The sequence below is a fragment of the Mustela nigripes genome, chromosome 13, assembly GCF_022355385.1.
Source record: "Mustela nigripes isolate SB6536 chromosome 13, MUSNIG.SB6536, whole genome shotgun sequence".
Lineage (NCBI taxonomy): Eukaryota > Metazoa > Chordata > Mammalia > Carnivora > Mustelidae > Mustela > Mustela nigripes.
Genome location: NC_081569.1, coordinates 49036992 through 49050200, shown reverse-complemented (window position 1 = coordinate 49050200; position 13209 = coordinate 49036992). Strand labels below are relative to the sequence as shown.

The window sequence follows — 13209 nt, the reverse complement described above, 5'->3', positions numbered from 1 at the left end:
GTTCTCAGTAAGGATACAGAAGCATCATCACAAATGGATATTACTTTGTGAGCTAAGAATGGGTCACTTTCAGAAGAATTTCTTCTTTTTAGCTTCATTCTGTTTAGCTGTGATTTTAAGTCCTATTTTTAGTCCTATTCTTGTTCACTTAGCACTATTAGCCCCCAGTACTGCTTTTAAAAAAATTAATAGGGATACAGAATGTCCAGAATAGGCAAACCCAGAGAGACAGAAAGTCAACTGGTGGTCTCCTGGAGACTAAAACACACTGTTTTTACTAAATTTACTAAAACACACTGAACTGTACACTTTAAAATGGTTAAGATGATGAATTTATGTGTGCATTTTATCTCAAAAAAAATCAAGTTTCTAGATTGTTGTATCCTTCTTCGCTGAGTTGAGTCAGGAGAATAATGAGTGCGGTGGACTCTGGGCTGCTCGTGGGCGCTGTGCCCTGCACTCTGGTGCCGTCTCCAGACATACAACTCATAGGAATACACTTTTTATATGTTTTGTAATTCTGTATTCCTTCTGTTTTCCTTTGCTCTGGCTTGATACCCAACTTTTATTTAGAAATCTAAGAACTCTTCTAATTCTCCTATAATCTTGATTTTTGTGCAACACCTTCACTGTCCATGACACATCTTTCATCAGAGTTGTAAGCTATCTTAGAAGCATCCTATATGAATAGGTTTCTTTTTTAAAGATTTTATTTATTTATTTGACAGAGAGAAGCAGCAGTTAGAAGGAGAGGGAGAAGCAGGCTCCCTGCTGATCAGGGAGGCTGATGCAGGGTCTAGATCCCAGGACTCACGGATCTCGACCTGAGTGAAGGCGAACACTTAACCACTTAACCTACTGAGCCACCCAGGTGCCCCTATCTGAACAGGTTTGAGACAGCTTGATCAACTCTATCATCTCGAGTCTTAGTTCCCTCTTTTCCAGACCTGTCATTCCTTTAAAATACACCAGTTCCTTCTCTTTTGCCATTACAGTTATGTAAGATGAAGGTCAGGGAAAACTGATTCAGGGAAAACACTGTATAATTTATGATTACCTTTATCATTATGTATGTATTTTAAACCTTACAGCATCAGCAGTACTGAGTTAAATGGAATTTTTCCTTTAGTTTAAAGTTTACAGTGGTAAGTGATCCTCTGGACGATGAAAAGAAAGAATGTCAAGAAGTAGGATATGCGTTTCTGGAACTGTGGCAGATCATGCAATCAGGAAGAGACGGTGTAGAGCAAGAGCTAGAGAGTGAGTAATAAACGTTCATGCTTCTCTGTTTCACTTTTTTCTAAGGGAATCAGCCTAATCACAAATTCTCTTCCGATTTTACCTTCAGTATATAATTACCACTATGAAGATGATGATACAAACTGGATTTGGATCCAAATCCAGTTTGTATATTTAATATTGAAATAACTGTAGCTGTATTTATTTCCAGATCGAACATGAGTAGTCAGTTGTATATTTTAGCCCATGTGTCTCATGACAACCAGAATACAATCTTTTATGAAAATCTCCAGTGTTTGAAATAGGGGTATTTTGAAAAGACCAATTCTTTTAATTTCAAATTTCAACATCAGAATTTCTGATTTATCGTAAGCATATAAGGTTTGTAAAGACAGCAAACACCCTCCGCTTTTTTTTTGAAGATTGATTTATTTGACAGACGGAGATCACAGGTAGGTAGAGAGGCAGGCAGAGAGAGGAGAAGGGAATCAGGTTCCCTGCTGAGCAGAGAGCCAGATGTGGGGCTTGATCCCAGAACCCCGGAATCATGACCTGAGCCGAAAGCAGAGGCTTTAACCCACTGAGCCACCCAGGCGCCCCAACACCCTCTCGTTTTAATGTGCGACCCTTCCCCTAGTCTCTTTAACACTAACTCACCTACTCCCTCACACACCTCATGGTATTTGTTACTGAGTTTTTTGGGGTGAGGTTTTTTTTCTTAGTTACCAAATCTTAACCATCCTGCTTCAGAAAAGTTTTGACTACATCCCCACTTCCACCCCATTTCCATCTGCTACAGTGTTTCTTTACAGAAAGTTTGATCACCACCTTCTTCTTAAATCTGTTTTTAACATTGTTTGCTGCAAGACTGGCATGCTTGAAAAATATCTGCGTTTGGATGCCTTTAGGTGGGCCTGTTCTGTCCAGTCCCACTGCTCTTAACCCTGCGTGTCTGGGATTTCACATTTACCTTATCTGCAAGGCTGTAGTAGGGTCTGAAAATTAGCCACTAGACCAAAGGTTTTCAAACTGCCAGTCCTTACCAACCAAATAATGGATAGTGAAATTAAATTAGTAAGTCATGACCAGAACTGAGGGGGAAAAACTGTAGAAAATATGAGTGCTCTGCACACAGATAATTTTGTGACACTTTCTTACGTACATGTGTACAGAGTCATGATATAAAATTATAATGAGATTTGAGGAATACTTTTTAGACCAGGGGCTACAGAGTTCAAACTAGCTGGTAGGTAGATAAGATTCTTCATTTTATTCCTCTAGTACCTTACCAGCTGAGGTACTGGGCAAGTCATGTAACCTCTCTATGCAGGTTTCCTCAACTGCAAAAGGAGAATAGCGTTGCTCCCTCACAGGCTCGTCCAGAGGATTGAGGGATTGCTTAAGTGAAGGCTTGTGGGAGAGGAATATTTAGGACAGGGTTGGCTCCCTTGCACAGGGCGAGTGTGGTCTCTGTCACCTGTTTTTTAACTTGTACTCCCAAGTTCGATGCCTGTCCTCATTCCCCAGACATGCTGCACTCTTCCTGGCTTCAGTGCCCTTTGTAGAGAAGAAACATCCCCTGAAGCCTTTTCTGGTCAGGACTTCAACATTTCTAAAGCCAATGAATATGTCTCAATTATTTTGATTTTTTTAATAATCAAAAGAAAAATTTATAGTAATTTATTTTGGCTGCCCTTCCTTCCACTCAGGCTTTAATCATGTTGGCCTGATTTCAAAGACAAAACACTGCTTTCTATCCCTGAAGCTCTCTTTTCTCTTAGCACTTTCAAACTCTGCTCCTTAAAATATTTTCTGTTCTGGCTATGCCTACACTGTTCAGTTAAGATCAAGTTTTCATGGGGCGCCTGGATGGCTCAGTGGTTTAAAGTCTCTGCCTTCAGCTCAGGTCATGATCCCAGGATCCTGGGATCAAGCCTCACATGGGCTCTCTGCTCAGCAGGGGACTGCTTCCCCCCTCTCTCTGCCTGCTTCTGTGCCTACCTGTGGTCTCTGTCAAATAAATAAAATCTTTATTAAAAAACTAATGATAAAAAAAAACAACAAATGATCAAGTTTTCATCCAAATGTTTTATTGACTCTGTTCTTACCAATTTTCCTAACTGCCCAATCCAGTTGGTTTCCTTATTCATCCTACTTGACCTTTCTTAATCTCTAAAATTAAAGCTCATTCTCCTTTTTAAATGCCATTCTCAGGCACCTGGGTGGCTCAGTTGGTTGGATGTCTGCCTTTGGTTCGGGTCATGATTCCAGGGTTCAGAGATCAAGTCCCACATCAGGCTCCCTGAGTCTGCTACTCCCTCTTCCCTGGGGTGCACACTCTATCAAATAAAGGAGTAACATCTTTAAGGGGAAAAAATACATACATGCATGCCATTCTCCCATTTTTACACCATTTGACTTTCCATATCATTCTATGGGGGATCCTTCTGTTTCTTCACAGGGTCTTCCACCTGGATGCTTAACAATGGAGCCACCAAAGGCACCCCGTATATATACAGAGCTTCACTGCCACTTCTTGTAGCTTTCTAAACTTGTCATGTTCTCATGTCCTGGCCTGTGCTTATGATATCTTAAAAGACTTAGCTCAGGGACTGTCTCTAGAAAGCCTTTTCTGATTCCTCCATTCTGGCTTAGGTGCCACTTCTGTGTGTTCCCAAAGTACCCAGAGTTTTCATCAGAGCACTTTGCATACTGTACTGTGCTCTCCCTTCTTTTCCGCTAGACTGTGCCCCCTGTGAGGGAATGACTTTTAGTATCACCATCCCCACACACAGCACATGGCAGTTAGGTAAGTGTTTTCTAATTGAACAGTGCTGCCACCTGACCTGTTTGCCTTTCCTCTCCCAACAGTTGTCAGCCCTGGAGATCAGGTCACCCAAATAGGAAGGCTGAAGGTGTCCCTTCAAGCTGCTGCCGCCCTCCAGGCTATTTACAAGGAGATGACAGAAGATACGTTTTCATGATGGAGCAAGTACTAGTCCATTCTAAACTTTCTGAGGGAACCATAGTAAAAAGTCTCTTATAAAGTAACTTGCTATACCATGCATTTGGTTTACTGTGCTGTCTGGTATCTCTCAACCTAATGACAAAAGCTTAGAAGGATGAAAGCCAATTTCTGTGACCCTCCCCCGACAAAGGCATTATTGTCTAACGTCTCAACACTCTCCCAAGTGAGAAGCAGGCCTGCTTTCAGGAACTGCAAAAGAATGTTCACAAAAGGGGAGTTTACAAAAACAAAACAACCACCAAAAAAAAAAAAAAAAACAAACCACAGTTTATTTATCTTTTAGTTCTTCCAAAATTGAAAATATCAAGTCCTACTGCTAAGGAGAAAAATAACAAACAAACAAATAAAATCCGAAACCCCTCCCCCCCTCTTCTCTTAAAGTCACAGAACACAGAAGGAACTGCAGTGGGACAGGTGAGTGCAGAGAACCAGGAGGGGGAGGATGGTGAGATAAACTCCCCAAATACTTAAAAAGCTGTTCAACAGAAACTGTGATAAATACACGACAATGCAAGACCAGTAAAAATAAGGAGCAGCAGTGACGAGAGGCTGTGTTGTAGACGTGGCCTCCCTTCCTCTTCTCTTTTCTCATCGGTATTCTAGGCCCCAGGCATGACCTGCCCCTTCCAGATCTCAATGTTGATTTCTCTGAGCCTCCTTCTAGGTTTCACTAGAAGTAGTACGTGAGGCACAACCATTCTTCCTCAGATACATCAGAAAAGAAACAGTGGTAATTTTGCTCCTACCATGGTACCATGGGTGAATTTGTGAGGAGGAGGAAACCGAGCCAGGGAGTGCCACTGCTTCTTAGGTCATCCAAGGCAAGGCAGCAGACACACCTCTATCTGTGTGAAGCCAAAAAGCAGGAAACTCAGACGGAGTTACCAGCCGGATCTGCCTCACTAGCTCAGGTGGTATGATTTATCACAACTTTTAGCAAATTCCAGCAACCTTTTCTTGAGTACTGCAAAGATGGGACGTAGAGATGTGAGGAAGGTCATGGCAGTAGGGTAGAATGGAGGCTCGGATCTGCTGGTCAAGAACCATGGTACAGGTAGTTAGGGGTCACCTTGTACCAATGTCTTGGAAATACAGCTCTGAGACATCAGAGAATAAGATGTCAGAAGCCATCGATGTCCTGGCAGAAGGTGGCAGGAAGAGAGAGGAATGAAACGGTACTTATTAACAGTGGAAGCCTCTGCCCTTCTTCAAGAACACCTCCTCCCTCGCCATCTGGATGGGGCCACTGGCACGTGTCCTGGTGGGCCTGGAATTCCCCGAGTAGATTGGTCCACACAAATGGCCCCCTAAACCCATAAACACAAATGGCCAAACTTCAAAAGGAAAAAAAAATTAAAAAAAAAAAGGAAAAATACAGTTTCTATGTCATGTAAAATTTGTAGGGGTTGGCTGCATAAAGAATGGAACTGAGGACCAAAGTTCAGAAGTTACTTCCTCTTTTTCTTGGGGGGTGCAGAGCTGTGTCTGGAACCACGGTTAGAGCCACGGCCTGAACTGTGCACAGACGCCTTCCTCTTCCGGCTCATACTTCGACTCTGTTCTTCTTCTTCCTCGTAACGACTTTCACGGTCCGCTAAATAGGAGAAAGGCATTACTAGTTAGTGACAGGTTAGCGCTGATACCCAATAGTACATGACAGTATGCACCACTACAATGTGCACTCTGCCATCAAACTTAGGTTTAATCTGTTAGTCCCTTCTTGGTTGTGTGATTTTGGGCAAGTACTTAACTTTTCTGAGCCTTGTATGATGGAAAATTATTTTATGATTAAATAAGGCAATCTATGTGAAGTACCTATCCCAATACTTGGGATCCAGTAGATAATATTTCCTTTTCACCTTTAACTTGTATCTGGTGTTTGGGTTCAGAGTAATTAAAGTGGTATTACAAAAGCAGTCCCAACCCAGAGGAGGTCCAGAACATTAAACTATTACAGGACTTAGATTTGGAAACTGGATGGCCTAATTCTGGAGCCTTTCCATGGCTATCCCAGCTATGGGTCTGGGAAGAAAGCATCCGTTACAGAGTCACGCCACTTGGAAGAGTGGACGCATTCCAGAGTTTATCTGCTCCTCTGATAAGGCTGCAGCTATAACTCCACATGAGTTTTATAGTGTTCTTTTGTTATATGTATTAGGCAAATAACATTTCAAAATACTAAAATCTGCTAAAAATTTGCACCTCAAAAATAAGCAACAAACAAAAAATTTACCTTTTCGGGCTTCTTCCTCCAGTTCATCCCAATCCTTTCCACTCTCTTCTTCACTGCCCAATGATTCCTTGGAATAGTCTAAAATAAAATTGATTAAGCATTAGTCTTTAGATAGGAATGGAATGCCAGAATTCTTTCCTCCTTTTTGAGTTTCCAAAAATGACAGCAGGTTAGAAAGCCATGAAAAATTTTTCCTATAGACTAACCTGATTCTTCAGCTTCTGATGAATAATCTTCATCACTATCCTCCTCCTCCTCTTCATAGTCATCCTCTGAAGGATTAAAAGTCTCATCCTCGATTTCAGACTCTGAATCCCCTTCCTCAGCATCACTCCCCTGGTGAGTCAGACAGTGTAATACTATTTACCGGATTTTTTTTGTTTTACATTCACTTGATTAATGAATTAATTTAACCCACTTGGCACACCAACATTATTTCTTTTTTACATTAAAAAAACAAAACAAAACAAAAAAACCCTGAGTGACCAAGAAACAGAAGGGCTAATTTACTGGTAAAGTGCAATTAGTCAAATATCTAATTCTATTTCTTAAATATTCACTTCACCCTTCCTTACCCAGGAAAATTAACCACAAAAATACGCTTGTAATACTGCATTATGCAGAGATGGAAGAACCACTTCTTAGAAAACAATTTTTGCAAAATGTTCTCAAGTTATACCTGAAACTGATATTATGCTATATGTTAATTATACTTCAAATTTTAAAAAAAGTTAAAATGCGCTGAAGAATTTCTTCCCAATACCAAGAAAGAATAATTTTGCAATTTCAAAGAAATCTGAGTGACTACCAATCCCTAATTTATCATCTACCTGTAAAACTACCCTGGAGAAACAACACAGGAAGACCAAGCTCCCACTCGGTCTGGTCCCTTTGGTGTTACTTACATGGCATTTCCTAGCCACCCGATGGTAATGGGCACCATGTACCAGAAAAGAAACCCCACACTCACGCACCTCACCCTCAGGCTCTAGGAAAGACCAGCCACCTTGTTCGAAGAAGCCCTCGGGGTCGTCAACAATGGTCTTCATGATCTTAGTCCAGTTGAGGGACTGTACTCCTTCTGTGTACTTTAGGTCACAGGAACTGAGAAACGGGACAGTATGAAGTCAAAATCAATTCTCTGTATTTTCTGAGAAAGTACTGTGTCATCTTGTTCCTAAGCATCTCTGAATGCAGGTAACCTTTTTCTAAATATAGGATAGCTGACATTCTTTTGCACTATGCCACCAGAACAGACCTTGTAGCTGACATCTGGTCTGCTAGAACCAGCCCTCACCACAGAGCAGCATTCTAATCGAAGCAAGCTTTGTCTCTCGAACAAAGCTCATGTTTTTGTTTTCCATTTTCTCTCTCAAGCACCGACTTCCCTATCCTCCTTTAGCTTTTTCTCCTCCTCAACTATGTTTTCCCCTCTCTGACTCTTATTTGCAAGTAGTTTCAACTTATAACCATTTCTATGATTCTTTCCAGCTCTAATCACTTGCACCACTGCAGTTGAGAAACAACTGGCGCCGATCCCCCACTGCTTTCTTACGTACTGCTTATTTGGTGCAAGGTCTATTTGAAGATAGGGATAAGTTTTTTGTTTGTTTATTACCTAAAAAGTGCCTTGTATTAAGACATTTAAGTGACTTTCTTTTACCTACTTCTGTTGAGAAGAGCTCAATCAATTCAAGTGGGCAGGAAGGAAGAGAAAAGGAAACCAAAGAAATGACAACAGCGAGGATCACAACAAAAAACCTTTGACACAAAACCTATCTGCGAACCACTACCATAAGTTCGTCATAGGCACTGGTATCGTATATGCTGTAATTTGTGCTTCTAGCCATGGTGGAATAAAATGGACTAGATTCACCTTTTCACTTTAAACAACTAGAAAACCAAATGAGATATGAAACAGCTTTCAGGGTGCCTGGTGGGTGGCTCAGTTGGTTAAGCTACTGCATTCAGCTCAGGTCATGATCCCAGAGTCCTGGGATGGAGCCCCTCATTGGGCTCCCAGCTCCATGGGGAGTCTGCTCCTCCCTCTGACCTTCTCCCCTCTCATGCTCTCTCTCATTCTCTCTGTCTCTCAAATAAATAAATAAAATCTTTTTAAAAAACAAACAAAAAAAGAAACAGCTTTCAAATACTGGGTGAAAAGCAGCACAGGATTATAAAGGAGGAAACATATAGGGTTCTGATTTATAACTGCCTAAGTTTTCTGTCTGGAGGCAGTTCCCAGGCTGCTATGCAGGGAAGGGGAACCCAATCAGAACTGAGAGAAGTATTTGAGGAGGCAGAGACAGCTATAATTTTGAGGCAGGAGTACTGGAGGAGAGTAATAGAAAGATTTCTAGAAATATGAAGAGGGATCCCCTCCAATCTGTGGGTGAGAACATATCTCCACATGTCTGAGAGAAAGCTACGTAGAGCTGGGCAAAGCAGCACTGGAAAGCAGTAGGCCAGATAATTCCCAGATCTCATGCTGAGCTAGAAATAGTTCCTGTTCCCACCAGCTTCAATGGAAAGACCCTATGACAAACAGTGAATCAGAGTCCTCAAAAGAGTACTGTCCCAGCAACAGGGTAAATTAGTCCTAGACAAAACGTTATTCTGAACCAGCACTGGTGACATTTGAGAACAACTTCTGAAAGACCAAGTGGTATCCAAGTCATTCAACTATACCTACAATGAAATCTAGAGAAAAAGTTAAAACCTAGCACACAAAAATGTGTAGCCACACAGTTTGGCAGTTGATCACAAAATATCAGCCAGGCAAAAAGGCAGAAGAAAAAAATCAGCCAGTGGAACAGACCCAGAAAATACAAAGATGGTGGATGTAAGTATCAGATAATGATGTTTAAAAAGTTATTATAGGGGGGTGGGGTTATGGACATTGGGGAGGGTATGTGCTTTTGGCGAGTGCTGTGAAGTGTGTAAACCTGGCGATTCACAGACCTGTACCCCCGGGGATAAAAATATATGTTTATAAAAAATAAAAAATTTTAAAAAAAGTTGTTATAAATGAAGGGAGAGAGAAACTGCTGAGAGTGAAGAAACGTGTAATTAGTCTCAGGAAAAAAAAGAGGGGGCAAAAATATTTGAAGAGTAATGGCCCCATTTGTCCTCTCTATATCTCTAGAAAAAGAAAAAAAAATGGATAAAACATTTCTAAATATGATGAAAACCACATACCCCACGGATCTGAGAAGCCCAATGCACACTAAGCAGAATAATCATTTAAAACACAGCAAAGTACCTAATAATCAAACTGCTAAAAATCAATGATACAAATAGAAAATAAATACCCTGAGGAAAAAAGGCAATCTGTACAGAGGTACAAAGAGAGCAGACATCTGAGCAGAAGCAGGTAAGCTGGAAGACGATGGAGCACCATCTTGTAAATATTAAAAAAAAGACTCAACTTACAATTCTATATCCAGCAAAAAACCACCTTTCTACAATGAAAGGGAAATAAAGACTTTAAAGAAAAAGCTGAGAGAATCTGTCACCAGAAAACCTGTGTCTCAAATGCTAAGAAGAAGAAGGTTTATGTAGCAAAGAAAAATTAAAGCAGACAGAAGGTTGAAACCACACAATGGAGTGAAGAGCACCAGGAATGGTAAATACATGAGTAAATACTGAAGACTTTTCCCCTCATTTTATAAGTTAGGAAATAACTGCTTTGGGGCATGAGCCTGGCTCAGTCAGAAGAGCATGCAACTCTTGCTCCTGGGGTCGTGAGTTGGGAGTCCCATGTTGGGTGTAGAGATTACTAAAAAAAAAAACAAAATAAAAACAACAACAACAAAAAATCACAAAACAAAACAAACCCAAACCAAAAAAACCCCCAAAAGACTTTAATATACAATCATAAAATTAATCCAAAAGGGAGCATAAAAAGAGGAGAAAAGCAATGAACAGAGGAGAAAAACCAAGAGCAAGAAAGCAGACTTAAACCCAACCATACTAATAGTTAATGATAAATGTAAATGGTCTCTTTTCACCAACCCAATTAAGAGTAGAATAGATTAAACAAGTAAGACCCAGATATATGTTGTCTCCAATGAAGCCACTTTGAACACAGTCAAGAGTAAAAGAACAAAAAAAAAGACACGTCATACAAACACTAACCAAAAAACTTCTAAAGCTATAAGTCCACAGTAATGAAACACCAAGTAGATTATGAAACAAGAGTTAAGCCACTGCCTTCAGCTCAGGTCATGATCCCAGAGTCCTGGGATCGAGTCCCGTATTTTTTCATGATGGAAAAAAAAAATCAATAAAATTAAACTGCTAGGCAAACTAACAAAAGAAAGAAACAAAAATGATCAATATTAGGAATGAAAGAGAACATCTTCATAAACTGTACAAATACTAAAACTGGTAACTTAGATTAAGATGACCAGTTCACTGAAAGACACGATAGGATTCTAAAATTTACATAAACAGTCAATGTAACATATATATTTTTAAGATCTGTCAGGAGTTGGGGGGAGGGCATGACACAAGACCAGGGGAGAGCAGCAGGCAGAGGGAGAAGTAGGCTCCCTGCTGAGCAAGGAGCCTGATGTGGAATTTGACCCCAGGACCCTGCGATCACGATACAAGCCAAAGGCAGAAACTTAACCAACTGGGCCTCCCAGGAGTCCCTAATACAGCCAATTTTGAAAAGGAATATATCTGGAAGACTTATACTACCCGATTTCAAGACTTACTATAAAGCTACAATAATTATGACGATGGTATAAGGACACACAGACACCAATGCAACAGAACATTATCCAGAAATAAACCCTTTCCTACATGGTTGATTTCCTTTTTTTTAATAAGATGCCAAGATAATTTAGTAACTAGGGGATAATCTCATCACATGTTACTAGAGTAACTGGCTGTATGTAAGCAAAGTATGAACCTCGATCCTATACTACGGTAAAAAAATTAGCTCCAAATAGATCACAGACCTAAACAGGAGACCTGAATCTATAAAACTCTAGGAGAAAACAGAAAACATCTGACTTCGGGTTAGTCCATTAATTAGATAAGATGTAAAAAGCACAAATTACAATAGAAAGATTAGATCTAACAGGTTTTATGAGAATTTTGCACTAATCTTTACTAGTTTCTTTAAACGACACGAGAAAATGAAGAGGCACAGAAACTACTGAAAGAAAATATATTCAAAGGGTGCCTGGGTGGCTCAGTCGGTTAAGCGGCTGACTCTTGCTTTTGGTTCAAGTCATGATCTCAGGGTCCTGGGACTGAGCCCTGTGTTAGGCTCTGAGCTCAGTGGGGAGTCTGCCTGAGGATGCTCTTTCCCTCTCCCCAGACTCACACTTTCTCTAAAATAAGTAAGTCTTAAAAAAAAAAAAGGAGAAAACATATACAAAACCTATATTTAAGAATATATATCCAGGGGCGTCTGGGTGGCTCAGTGGGTTAAGGCCTCTGCCTTCAGCTCAGGTCATGATCCCAGGAGGGATCGAGCCCTGAGTCGAGCTCTCTGCTTGGTGGTGAGCCTGCTTCCTCCTCTCTCTCTGCCTGCCTCTCTACGTACTTGTGATCTCTGTCTGTCAAATAAATAAATAAAATATTAAAAAAAAAATATATATATATATATCCAGTCTAAAGAATTTTTAAAATTTATATTTTAAAAAAGATTTTATTTATTTGACAGAGAGAGAACGTGCCCGTGCACATGCACAAGTTGGGGGAGAAGCACAGGGAGAGGGAGAATCTTAAGCAGACTACATGCTTACTCACCACAGAGCATGACATGGCTGAATCTAATGACCCTGACTGGAACTCAAAAGAGTCGGATGCTTAGCTGAGTGAGTCACCCAGGTGTCCCTATCCAGTGTAAAGAATTCTTACAACTCCTTTTTAACATCAGCAAAAAATACTAAGTTACTTCCTCCAAGACACAGAATGACATATGAAAACATGTTCAACATCATGGGTCATCACAGAAATGCATAGAAATTGCATAGAAATGCAAATTGAAACCATAATTAGACAGCACTACACATTGAACAGCTAACATTATAAAAAGAGACAAAAGCAAGTGTTGATCAGGATGCACAGCAACAATTCTAACATAATGCAGCCTTCTACGGGTTTTCTAGAAAGTGATTTGGTAGTTTCTTACAAAGTTATTAAGTTGAACACAGACTTAACCAAAGCATACAACCCAGCAGTGCCACACTTAGGTCATCTACCCAAGAAATGAAAACCTACGTTTACACTTTAAAGACCTTATATAATGTTTACAGTGGCTGTTCATAAGAGCCCCACATGGAAACAACTCAAATGTCTACTAAGTAAGTGGTAGTTCTGGTATGGAGTATCCGTGAAGTGGAATACTCAATAATAAAAAGGATACACTCAACAACCTTCAAAATTTCAGAATCACTGAGCTAAGTAAAGGATGCAAGATATATACTGTAGGCTTCCATTTATGTGATATTCTAGAAGAAGCCAAGTGTACAGAGATAGAAACCAGAGGTAAGATTGTGGGAAGGGGAATGACTATAAAGGAACCTTCAGAAGTGAAGAAGTCTTCTATATCCTGATTATGATGGTAGATTCAAGACTGTATCCAATTGCTAGCTCAGATCACATACTTAAATTGGTGAATTTTATTACATGTAAGTTTTCCCTCACATACTTAAATTGGTGAATTTTATTACATGTAAGTTTTCCCTCA

General features: G+C 40.2%; 2 protein-coding genes across 2 annotated transcripts in view; one reads left to right on the top strand and one right to left on the bottom strand.

Moving 5' to 3' along the window:
• RPGRIP1 (RPGR interacting protein 1) overlaps positions 1–4412 on the top strand; it is a 34459-nt gene extending 30047 nt beyond the window's left edge. Inside the window, exons 9-10 of the mRNA XM_059372390.1 lie at positions 1130–1260; positions 4111–4412. Of these exons, the coding sequence (XP_059228373.1) occupies positions 1130–1260; positions 4111–4223 (244 nt within the window). The 3' untranslated portion in view covers positions 4224–4412. The remainder of the gene's footprint in view (positions 1–1129; positions 1261–4110) is intronic.
• A 99-nt stretch (positions 4413–4511) lies between these two features.
• SUPT16H (SPT16 homolog, facilitates chromatin remodeling subunit) overlaps positions 4512–13209 on the bottom strand; it is a 39865-nt gene continuing 31167 nt past the window's right edge. Inside the window, exons 23-26 of the mRNA XM_059372389.1 lie at positions 7475–7604; positions 6707–6836; positions 6501–6578; positions 4512–5861 (exon numbers count right to left, since the gene is read on the bottom strand). Coding sequence (XP_059228372.1) covers positions 5716–5861; positions 6501–6578; positions 6707–6836; positions 7475–7604 — 484 coding nt within the window. The 3' untranslated portion in view covers positions 4512–5715. The remainder of the gene's footprint in view (positions 5862–6500; positions 6579–6706; positions 6837–7474; positions 7605–13209) is intronic.